At 37.1% G+C, this 23,590-nt stretch overlaps 1 protein-coding gene across 8 annotated transcripts in view; it reads right to left on the minus strand.

Annotated features, from left to right (window-relative positions):
* FANCC (FA complementation group C) overlaps window positions 1-23,590 on the minus strand; it is a 282,752-nt gene that overhangs the window by 55,974 nt on the left and 203,188 nt on the right. For 7 of the 8 annotated variants that reach the window (XM_034646675.1, XM_034646671.1, XM_034646669.1 and 4 more), the window contains one exon: window positions 15,317-15,481. The exons of the other annotated variant lie outside the window; for it this stretch is intronic. In XM_034646675.1, coding sequence (XP_034502566.1) covers window positions 15,317-15,481 — 165 coding nt within the window. The remainder of the gene's footprint in view (window positions 1-15,316; window positions 15,482-23,590) is intronic. 8 annotated transcript variants of the gene reach the window in all.

Here is a 23,590-nt window from a genome sequence, read left to right on the forward strand (position 1 = left end):
GCTCGGGGTGGGGGGGCACTTCTCCCTCTGCCTGCCACTCCCCCTGCTTGTGCTTACTCTCCCCCTCACCTGTGTCAAATAAATAAAATTTTTAAAAATTAAAAAAATGTGTATATTATCTTTTAATTACTCTTTATTCAGAGTATGCTCTATTATTTGCTGTGATTAAATTTATGAATCCATGTTTAGTATTTGAGCAAAATAATCTATTTTGCTCTAAAACGTCAAAAAGTTAACTCTTTATAATCAATACTGGTGAGGAAGAAATCAGCAAAGCGATATGATCTTAATACACCTGCATCACGGAAGTTGGCCGGACCAGCACATTCATATTACATAAAATGTTCTAAAAGTGTACCACGTTGGTTTTGAAATAAAAAAGGCAAATTACATTATATGTCAATTGTATTTCAATAAAACTAGGGGCTGGGGGGAGGCAAATTATGAAAGAAGAACACAAATGGCCAAAATATGCAGATTTTCAACCTTATTAATAGTAAAGAAAGGTCAACTAATGTACATGGCTACCATTTTCCTCCACACACATCAGCAAATGTTCAGGACAACACCCAATGCTGAAGCAGGTACAGGGGACAGATGTTCTCAGAGGTGAGATGGGATGGCTTTGCTCTTTTGGTCATGCATACCACCTAATGAATTGTAAAACAGACATCGTTTGTGAATCTGCCTGGCAGAAATAACAAGCATCATTTGGAGGGTATTCACTGCAACAATATTATAAAAACAAAATTAAAAGCAACTTGAATGCATCTATTGGCAAGCAGCTGAATAAATTAAGGTCCATTCATATCAGGAAATATGTTCCTATTTTATAAAAATGAGCTTATCTATATCCCTTGAGGGCTAGCCAAGATATATTAGTTAAAAAATAGGTTCCAGAGTCATGTGTATGGTGTGATGCTGTTTTTGTTTTTTGTTTTTAAAACTACTTTAAAAAAGAGAAAAAATTGTTTTATATAGATTTCTGTTTACAAGAATATAAGGTATGGTTATCAGAAGTACTAGACAGTGATAATGAGAGAATAATTAACATTTTCTGTATATACTTCTGTATTGTATTCTTTGACCAGATAAAATGAATATATTTCTGTGGAAATTTAAAGAACCAATAAAGTCACAGAAGATAAAAATGTTTTAAGGGACACTGAAAAATTTCATGCTATTGAACACGTGTTAGTCCTAGAAACACTAAGGCGGTCCTTTTTCTACTCTAACTATACCTACTCCATCTATCTAGCCTAGATACTGATCAGAACTTGACTCTCCCAAATTCCTAGCTATTAATCAGGGGAAGTTTTCTGCATTATAGCTATGTTTTCGGAAAATGAGATTGGCTGTTTGGGACTTGTGTGTAATATATTAGAAGTTTCTCATTTAAAATAGGAGGAATAGGCTCCCAGTCAGTGCTTTCATGTGGAACATCTGAGCCTTTTTTTTTTTTGAAGATTTATTTATTTATTTATTTATTTATTTATTTGAGAGAGAGAGAGAGAGAGAACGTGTGTGTGACTGGGTGGGGGTGGGGACAGAAGGAGAGAATCTTCAAGCAGACTCTCCACCACGTGGAGACCCTGATATGTGACTCGATCCCACGACTCATGAGATCATGACCTGAGCCAAAACCAAGACCTGAACACCCAACCCACTGAGCCACCCAGGCGCCCCAAACATCTGAGGCCTAGTAACAATTTACGACACAAAGCAGGAGAACCCTGACAGGACACTACTGTGTCCCATATCTCCTGCTATCAGAGTCTGCTAGATAAATGCCTCCTTGGCATTTAGAAAACTGTACTTTGTTTCTCCAAAATACTGAGGTTGTTGTTTGCCCCATCTTTTCCAAAAAGAGGCCGTATATAAAGAAATTGGTTCAGGTGCTTAATAAATAATTTTGGCTCCAATTGTTTTTTTATGGCTACAATAAAAACAGAATGTGGAATTCAATTCTTTGCAAGAACAGTTCCTAATGAGGGCAGTGCCTGTCGGTAGGGAATGTCAGAGAGGCAAAGGGAAGGAAGAAGCTTCCTTACTCAAGACAAACATAGGCAGTATTCCACTTTTCCAAACCAGAAAGAGATCAGGGCTGTTTGGGTTGCCAGAAAAGACCACAAAAATTGGGATCAGCGCCTCTAGAAAACTACTTAATTCCATGGAATTGGAAAGAATACTCTCTAATATATCCCAAAGGTGTATTTTCATGAAAACTTGATTTAAGAAGTATAACAAATTTGAAGACTGTGCCATTATTGCCACTTACATGTTAGAGAAACCACTTTTCAAAACAAAAAGCAGCAACACCAAGCAAAGGAAATGTCCAAACCCAAACATACTGGAATGTCTATTACAAATCAGAATCAGCAGGTTTTTATTTGAAAAGTAAACTTTTTCAATGACTAATTTTGTGACCATACCTTATTAAAGTTAAACAACAAAAAAAGAGGATCTCAGGAAGTCTCAATAAATGGATAAGTAGGGTTTTAGTTACTACTACTCTTCTTTGCTACCTTTCTGTCCTGAGTGTTACACTAGCCTTTCTTCATTTATAGACATTCACCTGTATCATTTGACAACACTTAAAGCCTGATTTTTCTTATCTGAGCTGAAAAAGCACAGAACCAGAAGCTTGGCAAAAGGTCAGCCTTTTCTTGTAATTTATTTTCTGTTCCTGGTAAGCACCTTTGGAGGCTGTATTAGTTCTTTCAGCAACAGGGTTTTTTTTTTTTTTTAATTTAATAGGGAATTTTATATATATATATATTTAGTATATTCAGCAAAAGGAATTTAGCTTACATTTGGCCTTAAGCTCAGTGATATTTCCATTAGAAGGAAAAGATATAAGCTTGAGAAAACCTAATAAAACATTATAAAAAATGGTATAATTACTAAATTCAACAATAATTAACAACATGTGAACAGTTACTGAACGTTTACTCTGGGTGTGAGGCACCATGCTAAACATATTACAGGCATGAGACCCATTTAAATACATTTCAGTGTGCCTTATGTCTGTTACCCCACCATAGTTATAAAAAGACAGCCCCCTTTGAACTCTCCAAAGTGTTTTGGTAAAGATTATGAACTGTATGGTCACCCTATTTAACATTCACCGTCACATTGTGAGTCCAGTTGGTTGGTCAGTCCTGCATCCATTCTTCCTTTCATTTGTTCAATTCACTCATTCATTCTAGTATGTAGAAAAAAACTCTCCACCCAGTCATCAAACTCCTCAATATTTTTGAAGCAATGGATTTAGATTTACCTTAGAGGGCATGTCATACTGAATTACTTATACTCCACAGACCCCTGGAAGGATTTCAGTGGCCCTCCCAGAAAGGTTGTATGCAGCCTGCGTGGCTGTGAGGGCAACTCCAGGAATAGGCCAGAGAAGTTAGGTTTGACATTTAGGCCAAGAAATTGAAGATTTACTCTAGGTTATCTAAACTGCAGAGAGGGGCAAGAATCTGCTGTTGAAAAGAAGACAGGCAGCCCATTTCAGAAAATCCATGACTGTATTTGGAAGCCAAGGCCACAGACAGCCAGCCAATAGTAAAACAGATGAAATTCCAGTGGTGTATTGTGGTAGGCAAATAGCTGGAAGTCTAAACACAGGGCAGGGTGCACTGGTCAAAGAAAGTATGTGGTTTCTAAATGACCACACAGCACATTTGGGGAATTGCTCAAGGGGCTGGGGGGAGAATAGTGTTGGGTGTGGGGGTGGTAATTTGCACTGACTGACTGAATCAGCCTCCCCATGTCAACATGTGGCTGGGATGCTCCGTCCATGGGAAAGTGTCCATGGAAAGGTGCCAGCTCTTACGCCACTGCTTGGGGAACTTGCTGAGCTGAAGCCATAGGAATTGGACAAGGTGAAGGCCACCCACCATTTCTGGACTGTCTGTCCCCTATGGATTAGCAGACATAATTTTCCAAACCAAATAAATTTTATTAGTTGCTGAGGGAGAACATGCTATCAGAAGTAAAATAAACAGCAAAGGAGTTCAGGCCTACCCATGAAGAGACTGCCCTCAGCTTTCTGTCCGAGCACTGCGGGTGGAGCAAAAGTAGCTATTTTCTGAGCATGCCTCTTCCTCACCAGTAATTTCTGAAACAGTTTTGAGAGGTTTCACAGGGTATGCCAAGGGGCGTTCTCCTCCCATTTCCCTTTAATTCAAGTCTTGCCGAAAAAGGCTGGAAGCACAGGTTGCTAAGACCTTATAATTTGATGAAATGTATTACTAATTAAATCAGAAATAGGGCTGCAATGGTGAAAGGCAAAGAGCATTTTACTTTAAGTAAATACTTTGAGGGGCGCCTGGGTGGCTCAGTCGTTAAGCGTCTGCCTTCGGCTCAGGGCGTGATCCCGGTGTTATGGGATCGAGCCCCACATCAGGCTCCTCTGCTGGGAGCCTGCTTCTTCCTCTCCCACTCCCCCTGCTTGTGTTCCCTCTCTCACTGCCTGTCTCTCTCTGTCAAAATAAATAAATAAAATCTTTAAAAAAAAATTAATACTTTGAAAAACTGCTTTGGAGTACAAAAAATGAAAGCTGGTAGGGTAAGTCACTAGAACCTGAAGTATGTACTCAGGTAAATGATGCGAAGCAAATTTATCGCATTATACAAACTTTTAAATTGATTACTGCTCAGTATCTTACAAAAATAACAAATATAACTGATCAGACTCCTCAGGAAATTCAAATTACCCAAATTATTGGGTAAATGGTGACAGAGGTTTACAGCAGGTGGAAAAAGACTGTATTTTTTAACCATGAGAATTATTTTGACTTTTTTCAACATTAAATAATTTAATCTTCTATTTTTTCTAAATATTATTGTAGCAAATTCCTGTATTATAACATTCCATGTAAAGTGAAATTAAAACTTACATTTTTACATTAATTTTAAGGGTTATATATGAAAAACAGCAAATACTCTACTGGTAATTACTTCCTCTGAGCTAACTGAAAGAATAATGGTGATTTTTATGTTCATTTTCCAAATGCAATGATATAATAAAAATCAATTTAAAGATGGGGAGAAGATATGCTTACTACAGAAAAAAAAATCCCCCCAAAATACAATAAAACCTTAGGAATAAAAAATGTCTAAAACCTATATATATGGAAAATATGTAGAACACTACTTTAAGATCAAAAAATTAACCTGAACAAATGGAAAGACATAAGTGTTCTTGGACACATGGGCACAAAGCCTTCATGTCAGAAAGAGCCAGTTCTCTCAGTTAACCTATATATTTCACATGAGCCTCCCCCAAACAACATTAGCTATCTTTCCTGAAGCTAGAAACAATGCTTTCAACGTTTATTTGAAAGATAAAACAAGCAAGAATTGCTTGTTTCTCTCCCTAAAAAGGAAGAGAAATGAGGGAGAACTAGCTTTATTTTATATTAGGTATATTAAAAAGGCTCCTCCATTAAAACAAAGTGGTACTGGTGTGTGAATATGCAACAGGCAAAAAACCCAAAAACAAAACAAAACAAAAAACCCCCACAGAACAGAAAATAACAAAATAGGTCCAAACGCATACAGAAATTGAATGCATGATTAAGAGGGCAAGGGGTTTGCACGCTTTATCACACTTGAGATGGTGGAATACTCTGTAACCTGAAGAGTGGGGCAAAGCAACCATATTACTTCAACAAGTACTCTGCAAAACCAAAACAAAGAGAAACTGGGAACCTACAGATGGAGAGAGACTTTTGACCCTATCAGCCAAATGCAACATGTGGATTTTAAAGGACTCTGATTCCAAAAGAACCAATGCTAAAAAAAATTTTTGTGAGACAATCAAGAGAATTTACTGTCTGACTAAGTACATGATGGTGCTAAGGAATTGGTATCAATTTTTATATATAATAATGCTATTGTAGTTATATATGTTTTTAATACACCATATAGAGATTTCCAATTCCCTGTTACACATGAAAGGAGCTTGGAAGTCACCACTCTATCTTAATAACACGTACAAAGCAGAACAGACTGAAAACTCAACAACTGTTCTTCTATCTTTAAGAGAGGGTGGGATGTAGGACAAACCTTGGTCCCCAAGACTGAAAAGACAGATAAGCAAATACAAGAAATCGTAACTTACTGCAGTAGAGGTCCACAAGTAGAAACTGCCCTAGGAACCAGTGCCAGGTAGGAAAACCTGCACTGTAATTAGTGAATGTCTGGAGGCTCAGTGTGGACAACTCTGAGAGTTAAAAACTCCAGTGGGATCCAGTCATGGAGGGCCCCCACAATATCATGAGATTTGCTTCCAGGAGCTTAACTAGGTTCTCACAGTAAACACTGGGAGTAAATCTACTTCTCCTTTAGGTTTTGAATATGATAGAGCACTCCATTCTTAACAAGGTCTGCCCTCAAGGAAAACTAGTTAACCAGAGCCCAACCTCATGTGGTATTATTAGAGCCTAACAGACCTGTGGTAAGGCAAATAGCCAATTCCAGGCAGCCCTGGGCATCTGTCCTAAGTAAGGGGAAGAAAAAAACCGAGAAACTTGTGTGAAGTTCCCAGTTCAGAGGCATAAGCTCACTAAAAGACTGAGACCTAATTATAAGACCACAGAACACCTTCCCCTCTTCTCATACCTTACCACCAAATGACAAAAGCCGATTTACAACAGTCCTTTTTACCCAGTACCTCATATATAGCTATCAAGAAAACAGTGACAAGGGGCGCCTGGGTGGCACAGCGGTTAAGCGTCTGCCTTCGGCTCAGGGCGTGATCCCGGCGTTACGGGATTGAGCCCCACATCAGGCTCCTCCGCTATGAGCCTGCTTCTTCCTCTCCCACTCCCCCTGCTTGTGTTCCCTCTCTCGCTGGCTGTCTCTGTCTCTGTCCAATAAATAAACAAAAAAAAAAAAAAAAAAAAAAAAAAAAAAAACAGTGACAAAGCATATCAAAAGGAAAAAAAAACCCCACAATTTTAAGAGACAGAGCAATAATCAGAACCAATAAGCAGAGATGTTAGAATTATCAGCTTTGGAATTAAAAACAACTATGATTAATATGCTAAGAGCACTAATAGGTGTAAGAAAAGACGGGCAATGTAGGCATAGATGGGAATCTTAAAAAAAACCAAAGAGATCAAAACCACTATAACAGAAATGAAGAATGCCTTTGGTGCGCTGAACCATAGACTGGCTGAGGAAAAGAATGTCTGAGCTAGAGGATATATACATGGGAACCTTGAAAACCAAAAAGCGAAAAGAAAGAAAAGAAAAAAGAAAAGAAAAGAACGAAAGAAAGGAAGAAAGGAAGAAAGAAATAAAGAAAAGACTGAAAAAACAATATCTAAGGAATGTGGAACATTATTAAAGATGTAACATATGTGTAATGGGTATACTAAAAGGAGAAGAGGGAGAGAGAAAAAAAAATTTTTTTTAAACAACGACTAAGAATTTTCCCAAATCATCAGGTACCAAAACACAATTCCAGAAAGCCCAGAGAACACCAAATGGGATAAATGACAAAAGACTGCACCTAAGCTCATCATATTGAAACTACAGAAAAATCAAAGATAAGGAAAAAATCCTGAAAGAAGCCAGGGGAAAAATACATACATAATTAAAAAAATATTTATTTATTTATTGAGAGAGAGAGAGAGAGAGAGGGAAAGCATGAGTGGGGGGAGGGGCAGAGGGAGAGAGTCTTCAAGCAGACTCCCCCTGAACGTGGAGCCCATGCGGCACTTGATCTCATGACCCTGAGATCATGACCTGAGCCAAAACCAAGAGTAGGATGCTTAACCAACTGAGCCACCCAGGCACCCCTACATCTTAACTATAGAGAAAAGAGATAGGATTAGATCCAACTTCTCAGAAACCATGCAAGCAGGAAAAGAGTGGGGTGAAATATTAAAAGTGTTGACAGAAAAAAAATACACCATCTAAAATTCTGTACCCTGTGATATTATTCTCCCAAAGCAAAGGAGAAACAAAGGCTTTTTCAGACAAACAAAAATTGAGGAGTTTTGTTGCCAGTAGACCTACTCTGTAAAAAAAATTAAAGGAAGTTCTTTGGAGAGAAGAAAAATAACACAGGTCAAATACTCAGATCTACATAAAGAAAATCAAAGAAAAAATAATGAAGGCAAAATAAGAACTTTTATTTTTCCTATTCTTAACTGATGTAACAGAAAATAGACTGTTCAAATATGATAAATAGGAACAATGTACCCAAATACGTATGTTTATGTGTGTATATATGCTTAGGGTGCTTAAATATAAGTGAAATGAATGACAATGATACAAGAGACAGAAAGGAGGGATTAGGATTATTTTGTTATTTAAAGGTACTCACAGGGGTGCCTGGAGGTCTCAGTCAGTTGAGCATCCAACTCTTGGTTTCAGCTTGTGTTGTGATCTCGGGGTCATGGGATCCAGCCCTGAGTTGGGATCTGTGCTCAGCACGGAGTCTGCTTGTCCCTCTCCCTTCCCCACTTGCACTCTCTCTCTCTCAAATAAATAAATAAATAAAATCTTTAAAAAACAAAGTGCTCACTATCTGTGAAGAGGTATGATGTTATATGAAAGTGGATTTGGATTAGCTATAAATGTATATTGCAAACTCTAGGGTAATTACTAGGTAAAAAAAGAAAGTATAATGAATATGCTAAGAAAGAAGATAAGATAGAATGGTATCATGTTAAATGTTCAATTAAAACCACAAAAGGCAGAGAAAGAGTGGAAGACACAAAGACGAACAAATAACAAGGGCAACAAATATAAAACAGTAAGGGATATAATAGATATTAATACAACTATGTTAACAATCACTTTGAACTTCAATGGTCTAAATGCACCAATTAAAAGATAAAGACTGACAGAGTAGGTCAAAAAACAAGATCCAACTATATTTTTTCTACAAAAAACCAACTTTAAGTATAAAGAAACATACAGATCAAAACTAATGGATGGAGAAAAATATATCATGCTAACACTAATCAAAAGAAAGCTGGGTAGCTATATTAATTTCAGACACAGTAGGCTTCAAATTTAGCAAAGTTATTAGGAATAAAGAAATTCATTACATATTGATAAAGGCGTAAATTCTCCAAGAAGATATAACAATCTTTACCTTGTATGTCCCTACTAATGAGTGTAAAATTATATGAGGAAAAAGTAACAGAACTGCAAAGTAGATGAATCCACTATCATAGCTGAAGACTTCAACATCCTTCTATCAGAAACAGACTGATCCAGCAGGCAGAAAATCTATAAAGACACAGCTGAACTCAACAACACCATCAATCAACCATATTTATTACCACTTGTAGTATACTTCATCCAAACACAGCAGAACACGCATTCTTCTTAAGTTCACATGGAACATTCACCAAGATAGACCACATTCTGGGCTATAAAACACACCTTCATGAGGTGCCTGGGTGGCTCAGTCCAGTAAGCATCCAACTCTTGATTTCAGCTCAGGTTATGATCTCAGGGTTGTGAGATCGAGCCCCACAGCTCTGCACTCAGCGTGGAGCCTGCTTAGGATTCTCCCTCTCCCTCTCCCTCTGTCCCTCCCCTCCCCACTCATGCGCTCTCTCTCTCTCTCAAAGACAAAACCCCCCCCAAAACCTAAATAAATAAACACACCCTCACAAATTCAAATGAATAGAAATCATACAATGTCTACTCTCAGATCACAATTCAATTATAAACTAGAAATCAATAACAGAAAGATAACTTGAAGATCCCAAATTATGTAAAGATTCAACAACACACTTCTAAGTAACACCTGGATCAAGTAAGAAACCTCAAGAGAAATGTAAAGTTATTTTGAACTAAATGAAAATGAAAACAAAATCTATCAAAATTTGTGGGATGCAAGAAAAGTAGTGCTTAGAGGAAAATTTATAGTATTAAATACAGACTCAGAAAATAAGCAATATCTAAGATCAATAACCTAAGTTTTCACCTGAGGGAGGTGTTTAGAAAAAGAAAAGCAAATTAAATGCAAAGTAAACAGAAGAAAAGAAAAAGTAAGAATTAAAACAGAAATCAATGAAATAGAAAACAGGAAATCAATAGAGAAAAATCAATGAAAGCTGGTTCTTCGAATTGCTTGATAAAATCAATTAAGTCTCTGTCCAGGCTAACTTAAAAAAAAAGAGAGAGAGAGAGAACAGAAATTACTATGTCAGAAATGAAAGAGGAGACATCATTATAGATCCTATGGACATTAAGAGGATAATAAAGGAACTGTATGAACAACTCTATGCCAATGAATTTGATAACCTAAAAGAAATGGACTACTTCTTGAAAGGTAATATTCTAACACAACTCACATAAGAAGAAACAGGCTGAGTAGGCCTATACCTATTAAAGAAATTAAATGAACATTTAATAACCTTCAAAAAAGAAAGCACCAGGCCCTGCTGAATTCTACTAAACATTCAGGGAAGAAATGATACCAATTCTCTACGATCTCTTTCAGAGAACAGCAGAGGAAATACTTCCTAACTCATTTTCTGAGGCCAGAAATACACTAATACCAAAAGCAGACGATGACATTATAAGAAAACTTAGAGACCAAAAACAAAACAAAACAAAACAAATCTTAGAGACCAATATCTCTGATTAACATAGAAGTAAAAATCCTCAACTAAATATTAGCAAATTGAATCCAACAGTGTATACATCACAACCAAGTGGAATTTGTCACAGGTATGCATGGCTGGTTTAACTTTTGAAAATGAGTTAATGTGATCAGTCACATCAACTGGCTAAAAAAGAAAAGTCATGTGATCATATCAATAGATGCATAAAAAGTAGTTGATAAAATACAAACCAATTCAATACAAAAACTCAGTAAACTGGAATGGAGGACAATTTTCTCAAACTGATAATACCTTCAAAAACCTAACAAGAATTAATCTTTTAATTTTTATTTATTTATTTATTTATTTGAGAGAGAAAGGGAGACAGCGAGAGAGGGAACACAAGCAGGGGGAGTGTGAAAGGGAGAAGCGGGCTTCCCACCGAGCAGGGAGCCCTACACGGGGCTCGGTCCCACCTGAGCCTGAGCCAAAGGCAGAGCTCAACGACTGAGCCACCCAGGCACCCCGAATTAATATTGTTAAAATGTTCAGATACCCAAAGCAATCTATAAATTCAATGCAATTGCTATCAACATTTCAGTGGCAGTTTTCACAGAAATAGAACAATCCTAAAATTTATATGGAACCACAAAAGTCCCCAAAGAGGCAAAATAATCTTGAGAAAGAACAAAGCTGAAGTCATCATGCTCCCTGATTTCAAACTATTTTACAAAGCTATTGTAATTAAAACAGTATGGTATTAGCATAAAAACAGGCATACTGATCAATGTAATAGAACAGAGAGCCCTAAAATAAAGCTATGCATATATGGTCATTCTATGACAAAGGAGCCAAAAATATAAAGTGGGGAGAGGATAGTCTCTTCAATAACTGAACTTGGGAAAGAACTAGAAAAATAATACTAAAATTTGTATGGAACCAGAAAAGACCCTGAATAGCCAAAGCAATCATGAGAAAGAACAACAAAGCTAGAGATATGACAATCCCAGATTTCAAGATATACTACAAAGCTATAGTAACCAAAACATTATGGTACTAGCACAAAAACAGACACATAGATTAGTGGAACAGAATAGAGAGCCCAGAAATAAACCCATGCTTATATGGTCAATTAATCTGACAAAGGAGACAAGAATATACAAAAAGTAAAAGTCTCTTCAACAAATGGTGCTGAGAAAACTGGACAGCTATATGCAGAAGAACGAAACTGGACAACTTTCTTACCCCAGCATAAAAATAAACTCAAGTGGATCAAAGACCTAACTGTGAGACCTAAAACCACATAACTCCTAAAAGAAAGCATAGGCAGTAATCTCTTAGACATCAGTCTTAGCCACATTTTTATGGATATGTCTCCTCGGGCAAGGGAAACAAAAGCAAAATTAAGCTATAGGGACTACACAAAAATAAAAAGCTTTTGCACAGCAAAATGAAAACACAACCTGCTGAATGGGAGAAGGTATTTGAAAAATGAATCTGATATGGGGCTAATATCCAAAATATATAAAGAACTTCTACAGCTCAACACACACACACACACACACACACACACACACACCCCTCACAAATAGTCCAATTAAAAAATGGGCAGAGAACCTGAATGGACATTTTCCCAAAAAAGACAGATGGCCAACAGACAAGTAAAAAGATACTCAACATCACTAATTATCAGGGAAATACAAATCAAAACCACAATGAGATATCACCTTACACCTGTCTGAATGGCTAGAATCAGAAGAACAACAAATAACAAGTGTGGTGAGGATGTGGAGAAAAGGGAACCCTTGCGCACTGTTGGTGGGCATGTATGTTTGTGCAGCCATCATGTAAGATTAAAACTATCCTATGATCCAGCAATCCCATTTCTGAGTATACATTCAAAGGAAATGAAAACAGGATGTCAAAAAGATATCTGTACTATCATGTGCACTGCAGCATTCACAACAGTCAAGATATGGAAACAACCTAAGTGTCTACAAGTAGATGAATGGATAAAGAAGATGTGATATATTTATATAGTGGAATATTATTCAGCCATGAGAAAGAGTGAAATCCTGCAGTATGTGACATGGATGGACCTAAGCGCATACTTAACTTACTTAACATAAAGTAAAATAAATCAAACAGAAAAACACAAATACCATATGATATCACTTTATGTGGAATAAAGAGCTGAACTCATAGAAACAGAGACTAGAAAGATCGTTACCAGGAACTAGTGTGTGGTGAAATGGGGAGATGTTGGTCAAAGAGTACAAATTTCCAGTTGTAAGATGAATAAATCCTGGGGATGTAATGTACAGCATGGTGATTATAGCTGATACAATATTATGTATTTGAAAGATTCTGAGAGTAGATCTTAAATGTTCTCACTACAAAAAAGAAATGGTGATTATGTGACATGATGAAGGTCTTAGCTAAGCTATGATGGTAATCATTTTGCAATATAAAATGTGTATTAAATTAACTTGTACATCTTAAACTTACACAATGTTATATGTCAATTATATTTCAATAAAGCGGGGGGGGGGTGTAAGTAAGTAAATAAGTAAACTAATATTTCCTCTTGGCCCTACACGGAAACATAACAAGAAGCAAGTACACTTTGTTGTCTAATTTTTGCAATAATATTTAAAAATTTTTTGAAAAGTATCAATTTTATCTAAATTATTTTAGATCTAAGCATATTTATATATACTTCACAGATATATAACATATTTTCAGACTTTCTTATAATTTGATATTTTATTCAAAAATAAAATTCATTTATAATATATTTTCTCACATTTAAGAATGGATCATTGACTTCTCAAAGGAGAATTAAAAGATTTGCTTTCTCATCCATAGCTGTTCATTGGGAAAAGATGAAACCAATACACCAGAGATTTCCCTGACTCATCACAGGGAGACATCTACTTCAGAGGAACTGGGCTAAACTGTACGTGAAAGCAAATATGAAGAAAGCTATTTTTCCCTTGATTTCATAGATGTTATTAGTTTACCTTATTACGCCTATTCAATAGAATGTTTTCAAATACTATTACAGTGCCAGCTAAATGAGGCATCAATTTGAGATCATTCAGAGTCGAAACAAAAAGGAATTAAATAATTCAAACATAAATGTAGTAAGTTACTATTTCATCAAGAGAATTATACTTCTGCCTTAAAACTGAACCTCTGGATATGGCTGACCTTAGCTGTGTTGCTTGTATTCATCTCATATCAACACTGAGAACGGGAGTTCTGTTAAATGAGCTGGGCAGGACACACATACGGTAGAGAAATACTTACAGCGTTGAATAACTACTTCGAATCTCATGGTTTTTCCTGGAACCCTTGTGTTGACATTTGCACTCATAGTGCACTAGCGAGTGACACTACTGCGCCCAGCACGAGTCAAGCAGAGGAAGTAGGCACTGTACTCTTCACCACTACATGCAGTAATAACACAGCCAGTTTCACACAAAAATGTGTTTGAGGAAGCAGTATAAAATATTAATTTTACTAAATTTTACACTCGAGAACACTTTTTATAAAAAAGCATTCTGTGTGGTGAAAAGGAAAGCACGCATACTGCACTTCCACGGCATAACACAGCAGGATGGTTGTCCGGAGGAAAAGCACTTGCAACTGTGTGAGCTGCAAGATCAACTAGCCACCGTTTGGTAATGGAACTTCCCTTGAAAGAACAGCAGACAAACAGTGTTTACTCAGAATTGAGTATTTGGCACATACTTTCTCTAAAATTAGTGAAATGACCCTTGTACCTAAAGGAAAACAAATGACAGCATTTTGTAGCCAATGATAAATTTGAGTTTTTAAGTAGAACTTTGAATCTTGGAAAATTTGTTCCTGTCAATGTGAGCTTGACAGCTTACTAAAGACATTTCTGATGAGATTGGTGCTGACAAGAACGAAAGTGTTGATGCTATAAAATGAAATATGTCAGGTTTAGAAGATCTGCAGAACTTAATAAACCAATATTTCCCAAATGAAACATACGTTCAAAAACCAGGCTATAAGATCCTGCTTGGGTAGAAGAGCTATTAAAAGTATACCACCAAAAAGCCCCCAACCAAACAAAACAGTATTCCACAGACATTCAATGGGCTTTAATGTAACAGTATAATAATTTCAGATTCTGTGTAGCAACGAACCTTAAAACACTACCATTTTCAAATTTTGGTGAGCTATCTATCCAAGGAGAAAATCCACAATTATCTGAGATGGCTACTGCAATACTCTCGTCTTTTCCAACTAGGTATCTGTGTGAGGCTGGACTTTTATTAATGTACTTCAACCAAAACAACATATCGTACCAGACTGAACAGAAACACACATGAGAACCGGCTGTCGTACGTCAGATAATAAAGAGACGTGCAAAACTATAAAACAATGCCACTCCTGTTAAACAATTTTCTTCTTGGAAAAGATCACTTTTTCATAAAAATATGCTATTTGTGTGAATATGTAATCAATGTATTATTTTTAAATGAAGTAACAAATATTTTTAAAACTTGTTTTAATTTCAAACATCGTAAAATACTGATATATCCAACCCATGTTAAAAAAAGAAAAAGCTCACTGGGATCCTCAATAATCTTTAAGAGCATAAAGTGGTGCTGAGACCAAACGTTTGAAAACTGCATCTCCAATATAATGGAGCATTCTAAGAAAAGGAAAACAAAGCCGATGAGAGAGTCACTTACAGCAGAAAGGCCTCATTCACGGCATCAAAGAACTCAGGCCAGAGCGCTTCCTGAGGCTCATGTCCTTGGCAGGTGAGCAGAGCCTCCACCAGTGGTTCCATATCTGGCAGAGTTACAAGCGGTATACAAACTCGTGACAGGAACCTTATTTTTTCAGGAACCATTCTATGGAATAAGTAAAAATAATTATCCAAATCTTAGAGCCCTGTGTAATTAAAGACAGAAAATCTTTCATGCTGAAGACTGATGATAAGCTATTTGCTTTGTCCCACATAGAGAGGGCTAACACCATAGAGAGGGCTAACACCATTGATGAACCTTTCTCCTACTCAGCTCTCCAGGAAGAAATCATTTAGTTGAAATTCCCATTTAACATCACTTATTGTCAGGACTTTAGCATAACTATCTACAGACACCTCCAATTTACCATGCACAAAACAGAACTGTTGAATTCCTTCCCCAAATGTTCTCTTCCCCAGTGCTGTTGATCTCATTTGCTCAGGCGAAAGCCCTTCAAGGCCATCCTTGATACCTCCTTTCTCATGCCCCTTACCTAATTCAGCAGTAAATACTGTCAATTCATTTGACAACTTCTCTACACTCCATCACTACCCACTAATTCACCATCACCTGTGGTCTGGGTTACTGTAGGAGTTTCTTAACTTCTACTTGGTTCAGCCCTCATCCCTACTGTTTATCATCAGAATAGTTCCAGCAACCCTTTAAAAATTCAGATCATTTCACTTGCCTGCTCAAAGCTTTGCAATGGCTTCCCACCTCAGAGAACAAGCAGAGTCTTATACTGGCCGCTGTGGCCTTCCATGATGGGGGCCCCTTCTGTTTCTCTGGCTTCATCTCCTTCTACTCTTTCCTTTACTCATCCTGCTCCAGCCTTGTAGGCTTCCTCCAACTACTCCAGATGAGGACCTGGTTCTCATTCTGCCTGGAACCCAGGGCTACCTCCTTCATTTCGTATAGATCTCAGCTCGAATGCTGCCTTATGTGACAGCATCCCTCACCATTCCCATTTAAATGCACTGACCAATATGGTAGCAGTGAGCCGTATGTGGCAATTTAAATTTAATTTAAATGAAATAAAATGTAAAATTCCATTTATCAGTTGCACCAGCCACAAAACAAATGCTCAACAGCTACATGAGGCTAGTGGCTTACAGTACTGAACACTGCAAATTTCCAGAACTTGTCCATAATGCAGGAAGCGCCACTGGACAGCAGAGCTTAACACAGAAAGTGCCCCCCCCCACCCCATCTACCTCTCTTACCCTGTTTTACTTTTCTTCAGAGTACTTTTCATCACCTGACCTATAATGTATTTGTTTGTTTATTGTTCATAGTCCGTTTCTTCCTGCAAGGATATCAGCTTTATGAGGACACGTACTTTTTTCTATTTTGCTCTCTGCTCCATTCCCAGCACGCAGGAAACAACTCCTTATACATACTACATGCTCAAGAAATAGATGTTAAATGAATAAACAAACAACTAGAGATCAATACAACGTAAGTTTGAGATGTAGGCTATTAGATATTTTCCTAGTTATATTCATAATCGTAAATCTAGAAATTTAGTCTTGTTTTCTGAAACACAAATGGAACCACAACAGAAAAAAAGCCGTCCCCCTTTTTTACTCGCTGCCTATTGTTAAACAAATATGTGTGTTCTGTAATTTGACAATGTCTTTATTTATAGGCATTTAGGTTATTTCTAATTTCTCACCATTACAGACACTGCTACAGTGGTATCCTTGCACATGCCTATCTGGGACCCTGTGTGACCGTTTGCATATTAAGTTGCACTCCAAAAGATGACCAGTTTCTTTTTTCCCAAACTCTAACCCAAGTGCATAATCTCTTTGCAATACATTCAAATATATCTGACATTCTACCATTTTCATCATCTTAAAGAAGTTTCCCCTAGAACCCTCTGACCTGCTCCAACCCAGGCAGGTCACTTTTTATTCCTTCTGTACAGTTACCATCTTGGGATCTCTGTCCTGGGGATTTCCTTCACTTCTCTCCTGAACCCCGTATCTTTCTCTTTCTTGGTTCATTCTTCTTATGTGGGAAAAGGTACATGAGAAATAAAGTATTTGAATGTCTCGAAATATCTTTATTTTATGCTGACACTTGATACTTTGTCTGAGTACAGAAATCTTGTAATTTTCCAACAAAATTGTAAAATGGTTCTATCTTCTAGCTTCCAGTGTTGTTCCTGAGAAGGGCCACGCTATTATGAATCAATCTCTATCCTTTATGTAAGTCCTGTTTTTAACTCCCTTGAGGCATTTGGAAATCCTCTTTGAAATTTCACACTGATGTATGTTGGTATGGATTTATTTTTATTCATTGTGCTGGGCGCTCAGTGGAGCTTAAATCAGAAAAGTTCTCTTAGACTGTTTCTTTGATAATTTTCTATCCATTCTTTTATCTGCTCTCTCTTTATGAGAACTCCAATGTTATTGAATATTGAACTTCCTGGATACTTTCTTTCTTTTCATTTCTTGGTCTTTTTACTTTAGATTTTGAAAGAATTGTTCAGATTTACCTTCCAATCCTTTTTTTTTTTTTTAAGATTTTGTTTATTGAAAGAGAAAGCACCAACGGGGGAGAGGGGCAGAGTGAGAGGAAGAAGCAGACTCCCTGCTGAGCAGGGAGCCCCACGTGGGGCTCAATTCCAGGACCCTGGGATCATGATCTGAGCCGAAGGACCACTGAGCCACCTAGGCGCCTCCCAATCCTTTTATTATGATTTTCATTACCACTCTCTCATGATTTACAAGAACTTCTTTTTTTAAATAGCCTAGATGTTCCTTTTTTTTAAAAAAAAATAGCATCCTGTTCTTATTTAATGGATATACTATTACCTTTTTATGGAGATACTAATATTAATTTATTTGAGATAGTCTTTTCTTTGAATAATCTTTTTTATTTGTACTGCTATTTTTTCATATTATATGCTTAATATGATTTCCTTAAATATCTGGTGACCATTGCTGGTCTGTTTATATATACAAATATCTTTTTTTGAGCCGGGTACAGTATACTTTATTGATGATACATCACAAGATAGTCTCCCTGAGCCTTTCCCCTTCTTCAGGGGTCTGGGATAGAAACTGTGTAGAGGTCAGGAGATTCTTGTTGAAGTTTAAAGATTAAACTTTAAAAATTACTGAGAATACCAAAGAGCTTTTGTTTATGAGACTGTAACTTTCAACATTTATGACTTTTGAAATTAAAGCAGAGACACCTGAAAATACTTAATTCATTAAAAGTAACAATGATAAACTCATTAGATGTTAATATGAATAACATTTTTTGTTAAGCATAACTATAAGTTACAAGACAAAAAAAATAGTGAGAAGAGTAGACTCATTTAAATGTTTGTAAATCTTACTATATGGCCTGAAAGAAACATTTGGATTCTTGTACACATTTCTGCAATTTGTTGCACTATGTTTTGACCAAAGTATATGAAGAGAGCCTAGCCCCACACAGATATGTAGTTTTCAAAGGCAGGAGTATTTTAATAGCTTCTTCATATAACTGTGCATATTATCTTCTGATACTCAACCAAACTCATCAAGCACTGCCCACCCCTCCTACTATAAGCCCGTCTAGGAATGCAGGTACAACTGCCCATCATGGGTCTAGGGTATTGGTGATGGGTAGTCTCTACCATGGTAACAGCTGAAATTTACTGTCCAAGCCATTCCCCCAAAGCTGTAAGTCCTCAAGCAGACTCCAGAGTTCCATAACAGTTACATCAGGCAGAGTCTCTCAGTAAAATTTTGGTTTAGGTAAAGAGGTGGATTCCTGGTCCTTCCTACTCCATCATCTTCCCCAACAGCCCCCTCTGATCTCTTGTATTAAAAAAAGAAAAACAAAACCAAAAAACCCCCCACCTTCTTACTCTCTACTTCTCTGTCCTTTTGTACTTGATCCTAGGAGAATTATTTGGCTCAATCTTTGAAGTCATTATTTGCTATTCAGCTCTAAATCCTATTCAGCCTTTTATTCATTTTTTTCCTGTAAGTTCCCTTTTTAGAAATGTAACCAATTTATTCATATTTCAAGGATTTGGTAGTTTCTCTCATTATTCTTAGGACAATTAATTATCCCTTTAAAAAAAAACACTTGCTTGTCCAACGTAATGCGTTTGTGTATTTGCATCTTCTGTTTTGTTGCATTTAGTTCATTTTTCTTCATGGTGCTGGTTTTCCATTAATATCTGGTGATTTTTGTGTTTGCTCTTTCCGGAATTTGGGATTCCCCATTAGCCTCTCCATGAATGCTTTTTACTATAGCCTCCTCTGGTACTTGTGGGGAAGGTCAGGATGTAGTGCTGGGTGGTACTGCCAACAAATCACATTCTGTGCACTGGAGCTGCTGGGAATTAATAGCCATTTGGTGCTTACTTCTCCAAAGCTTCCTCCTTCCTTCCTGCTGGAAACAGGACATTTCTGTTGCCTCTTGTTTAAAGGCAGTGGATAAGGAGGAGTGTATTAAGGCGCAGCCCATAGCTGGCTTCTGTGAACTGCAACAGTCCAGCAAGCTGTTTTGTTGGGAGCCATGTACCCTCCTGCTCCATGAATCCACCCCAACGTTACTTTTACCTTTTCAGTAGTACTCTCTTGCAAGCTTTTGGGCTGTGATATTTTCCTTCAAAAATATCCCACTACCTGCCATTTGAAGCCTTTCCTGTAATTTGTGGGTCATCAAATGCTCCTTGTTGTACAGTATTATATACTTAATTGTTAAAATTCCCCCATCATTTCTAGGAGTTGGAGTATAAAGTGAATGCTAGGCCATGTATGAACTTAGTTCATCACTTGATTTAGTCTCCTCCATTACATTTTCATCTTATTCTCTCCTGATTAGATTATGAGAGCCACTATTCTTCATAGGCTTACACTTTACTTTTTTAAAAATTTATTTATTTTTCTTTGGGGGAGAGAGAGAGAGAATGCAAGCGAGAGCACGTGCATGAGTGGGGGAGGAGCAGAGAGAATCTCCAAGCAGACTCCCCACTGAGCAAAGCCCGATGCTGTGGGGCTTGACCCCATGACCCATGAGATTGTGAGATCATGACCTGATCCGAAATCAAAAGTCGGATGCCTAACTGACTGAGCCGCCCAGGGGCCCAGGTCTTGCGCTTTAATCTTCGGGATATGGCCAAGTACTCTACATCAGAGCTACTCCAAAAATACGGTCCTCAGAATCAGCAGCAGCAGCATGCCTATGAGTGGGGCCAAGAAATCTGCTTGTTACCATCTTTTTTTTTTTTAATTTTACTTATTTTTGCGAGAGAAAGCGAGCGAGCATGCAAGCAGGACCAAGCATGGAACGGGGGTGGGGGGGAGAGGCAGATGGAGAAGACGACTCCCTGCTGATCAAGGAGCCCCATATGAGACTCAATCCCAGGACCCTGGGATCATGACCTGAACCAAAGACAGACATTTAACTGACGAAGCCACCAGGTGCCCTCTGCTTGTTAACATCTTAATATAAGATGATCCTTATGCATACTGAAGTCTGAGAAACACTGTCTACACTACCTCTTCAGTAGCAGTCCCCAGAATAAGCTATCAATCTCTAGTAATAATCTGAACACTTTAAGGAGACACGACAGAACTGTATTTAAGATTACTTTTTGTTAATTCCTATAAATTTTCAGTTGAACTGTATTATTTTCTTGATAATCAACTGTAAAATTCTCACAGAAATAAATTTTTGTCAAACTACACAATGATTTCTTCTCATATGTGAATAGTTTGTCTTTTCTCCTCAAATAATCACTTTTTCTAGAATTCACTTGCTGCTCTGTATCACTTTCCTAAATGACTAAGGTCTCTTCAACAACAGGTATCTTCCACAGTGCTCTACCATCTTTCTCTAACCCACCACCAAGGTGGTTTTAGATCTAAAAATAATTAATGTTTTCAAGTGCATCATCTAAATTTAACAAAGATTTAGCTTGAGTTGTAAATACCTTAAATTTTTGGAATTTATAAACTTACTAGGTAGGATGGGAGAGAGGGAGAGTTGTTTTTGTTGTCATATGTGTGGAATGTGGAATGTTTTTTGTGTGTATTTTGCAACAGAATCTAGCAGAATATTCTGCATAGAGTAAGGGCTCTGCGAATGTTTGAGAAATGGAAAAACAGTTATGTGTACTCACAGTATATCCAGAACTCTGAAATAAAGAAGCAGGGAGGTAGTGATCGTGCCCTGCAGCAATCCTCCTCTCTAAAAGACCTGTAAGTTTAACTTTTCTTTCATTGTCTTAAAATTCTTACCATTCTCTCATTACCTTAAAAGACAGTAGTCAGACACTATCACTGGCTACTAGGTGTGTGGAAAAGACAATCCTGGTGCCAAGAACATTTATCAAGCCCTGAAGTTTATGGGCTGCAGACTGTATCTCCCAATTAGGCTGAAAGGTCCAAGAGAATTTTCCTGAAAAATTCTGAAGTCTCATATAAATTTCAGCAGCTCTTGGTTCCACCAAAATGCAGGCAAGGTCAACTGATGATCTTCTGAATGGCTTCGAAGTGCTCACAGCCTTCATGGTTCCCTCTTTTGGTCTCAAGCTTGCCAGAGCGTGGAGGTCCAACTTCAACTATAGTTATGCAACACTTTCCAGACCGGATTATGCTAAGCATTACGCCTTGATTGATTGCCAGAGCAGCACTTCCAAATGATTTTTGCACAAAATTCAACCGCAGAAGGCTCAACAGTAACCACATACTGCTGGAAACATCATTCCCATGTGCTATACTGCAACTTCCAAACCATCTGCAGCAAACCCCTGAACTACAGGATAAACTGATGATGCTTTGAACGTCCAGAATGTCATTCCTTCTGGACAGTTTACAGCACAGGAGAGAATTTAAACATTCTGTCACTGAATTGTTGATCTTAGTTGGTGGCAAGTGAAATTCTATTTAAAATGCTATGACGAGACCATTTATCAGGCCTCTAAAAATAATGCAAAAGGAAACCAAACAGATTTTCCTATTTTTTTGTTCCTCTGACATTTTATGTATTTAAGTTATGAGATTAATTCTGTATTTCCTACAAGACTTTTGAGCCTTTTGAAATGAACTTTATTTTTTTTTTTAAAGATTTTATTTATTTATTCGACAGAGAGAGAGACAGCCAGCGAGAGAGGGAACACAAGCAGGGGGAGTGGGAGAGGAAGAAGCAGGCTCATAGCAGAAGAGCCTGATGTGGGGCTTGATCCCAGATCGCTGGGATCACGCCCTGAGCTGAAGGCAGACACTTAACCACTGTGCCACTCAGGCGCCCCTTGAAATGAACTTTAAAGATTTAAGTAGTGGGCACCTGGGTGGCTCAGTTGGTTAAGTGTCTGCCTTTGGCTCAGGTCATGATCCCAGGGTTCTGGAATTGAGTCCCGCATCAGGCTCCCTGTTCAGCGGGGAGTCTTCTTCTTCTGTCCCCCGCCCCACTTGTGTTTGCTCACTCTCTCGCAAAAGTAAATAAAACTTTTTTTAAAAAAGATTTAAGTAGCAAAAAATGAAAAAAAAAAAACAAGTACAGAGGCCCTCTTTTAAAAACACAGAGAAAAACACAATTGCATTGCTTATATGGTGTTTAAGTTTGAGAGGCTCTTGGTGGCTTGAACATTTTAAGTCTTCCTAGGGGAAGGAAAGTAATGACAAAATTTAAGTCTCATAAATAGAAGATAGCTACATTCAAATATACCAGAAAGTAGTTTGCTCACTATATTATATTCTTATTCAACTTTTTTGACTTTTAAATCTTAAAAATGTACAGAAAACTTCAGAGATATATATAGTAGATATCTATATATAGTATATATATCTATTATATATTATAGATATCCATCTATATCTATATATAATATATACATCACGTATAATAAATTTATAACTATATAAATTTTAGTTATAAATTTATATATTTATATAAATATAAATTTATATATTATATATAGATATCTATTATATATAGATATATATCCTATATATAGATATCTACTATATATAGGAGGAATTTATATATTACATATTTATATATTTATATATATTTATGTATTATGATGATGCATATTGTAGTTATATATATTTATGTATTATGATGATGCATATTGTAGTTATTATTATAACTTATGATAGCAACAACCATAATGGCTCCAGCAAGTTTGGCAGCTCTTTCAAATGTTACCATGATGCCATTCCACTACCTGATTCCATGAAATCAATTTCTACTTGA

This window comes from Ailuropoda melanoleuca, chromosome 17 (genome assembly GCF_002007445.2).
Source record: "Ailuropoda melanoleuca isolate Jingjing chromosome 17, ASM200744v2, whole genome shotgun sequence".
In the NCBI taxonomy this organism is placed as follows: Eukaryota; Metazoa; Chordata; class Mammalia; order Carnivora; family Ursidae; genus Ailuropoda; species Ailuropoda melanoleuca.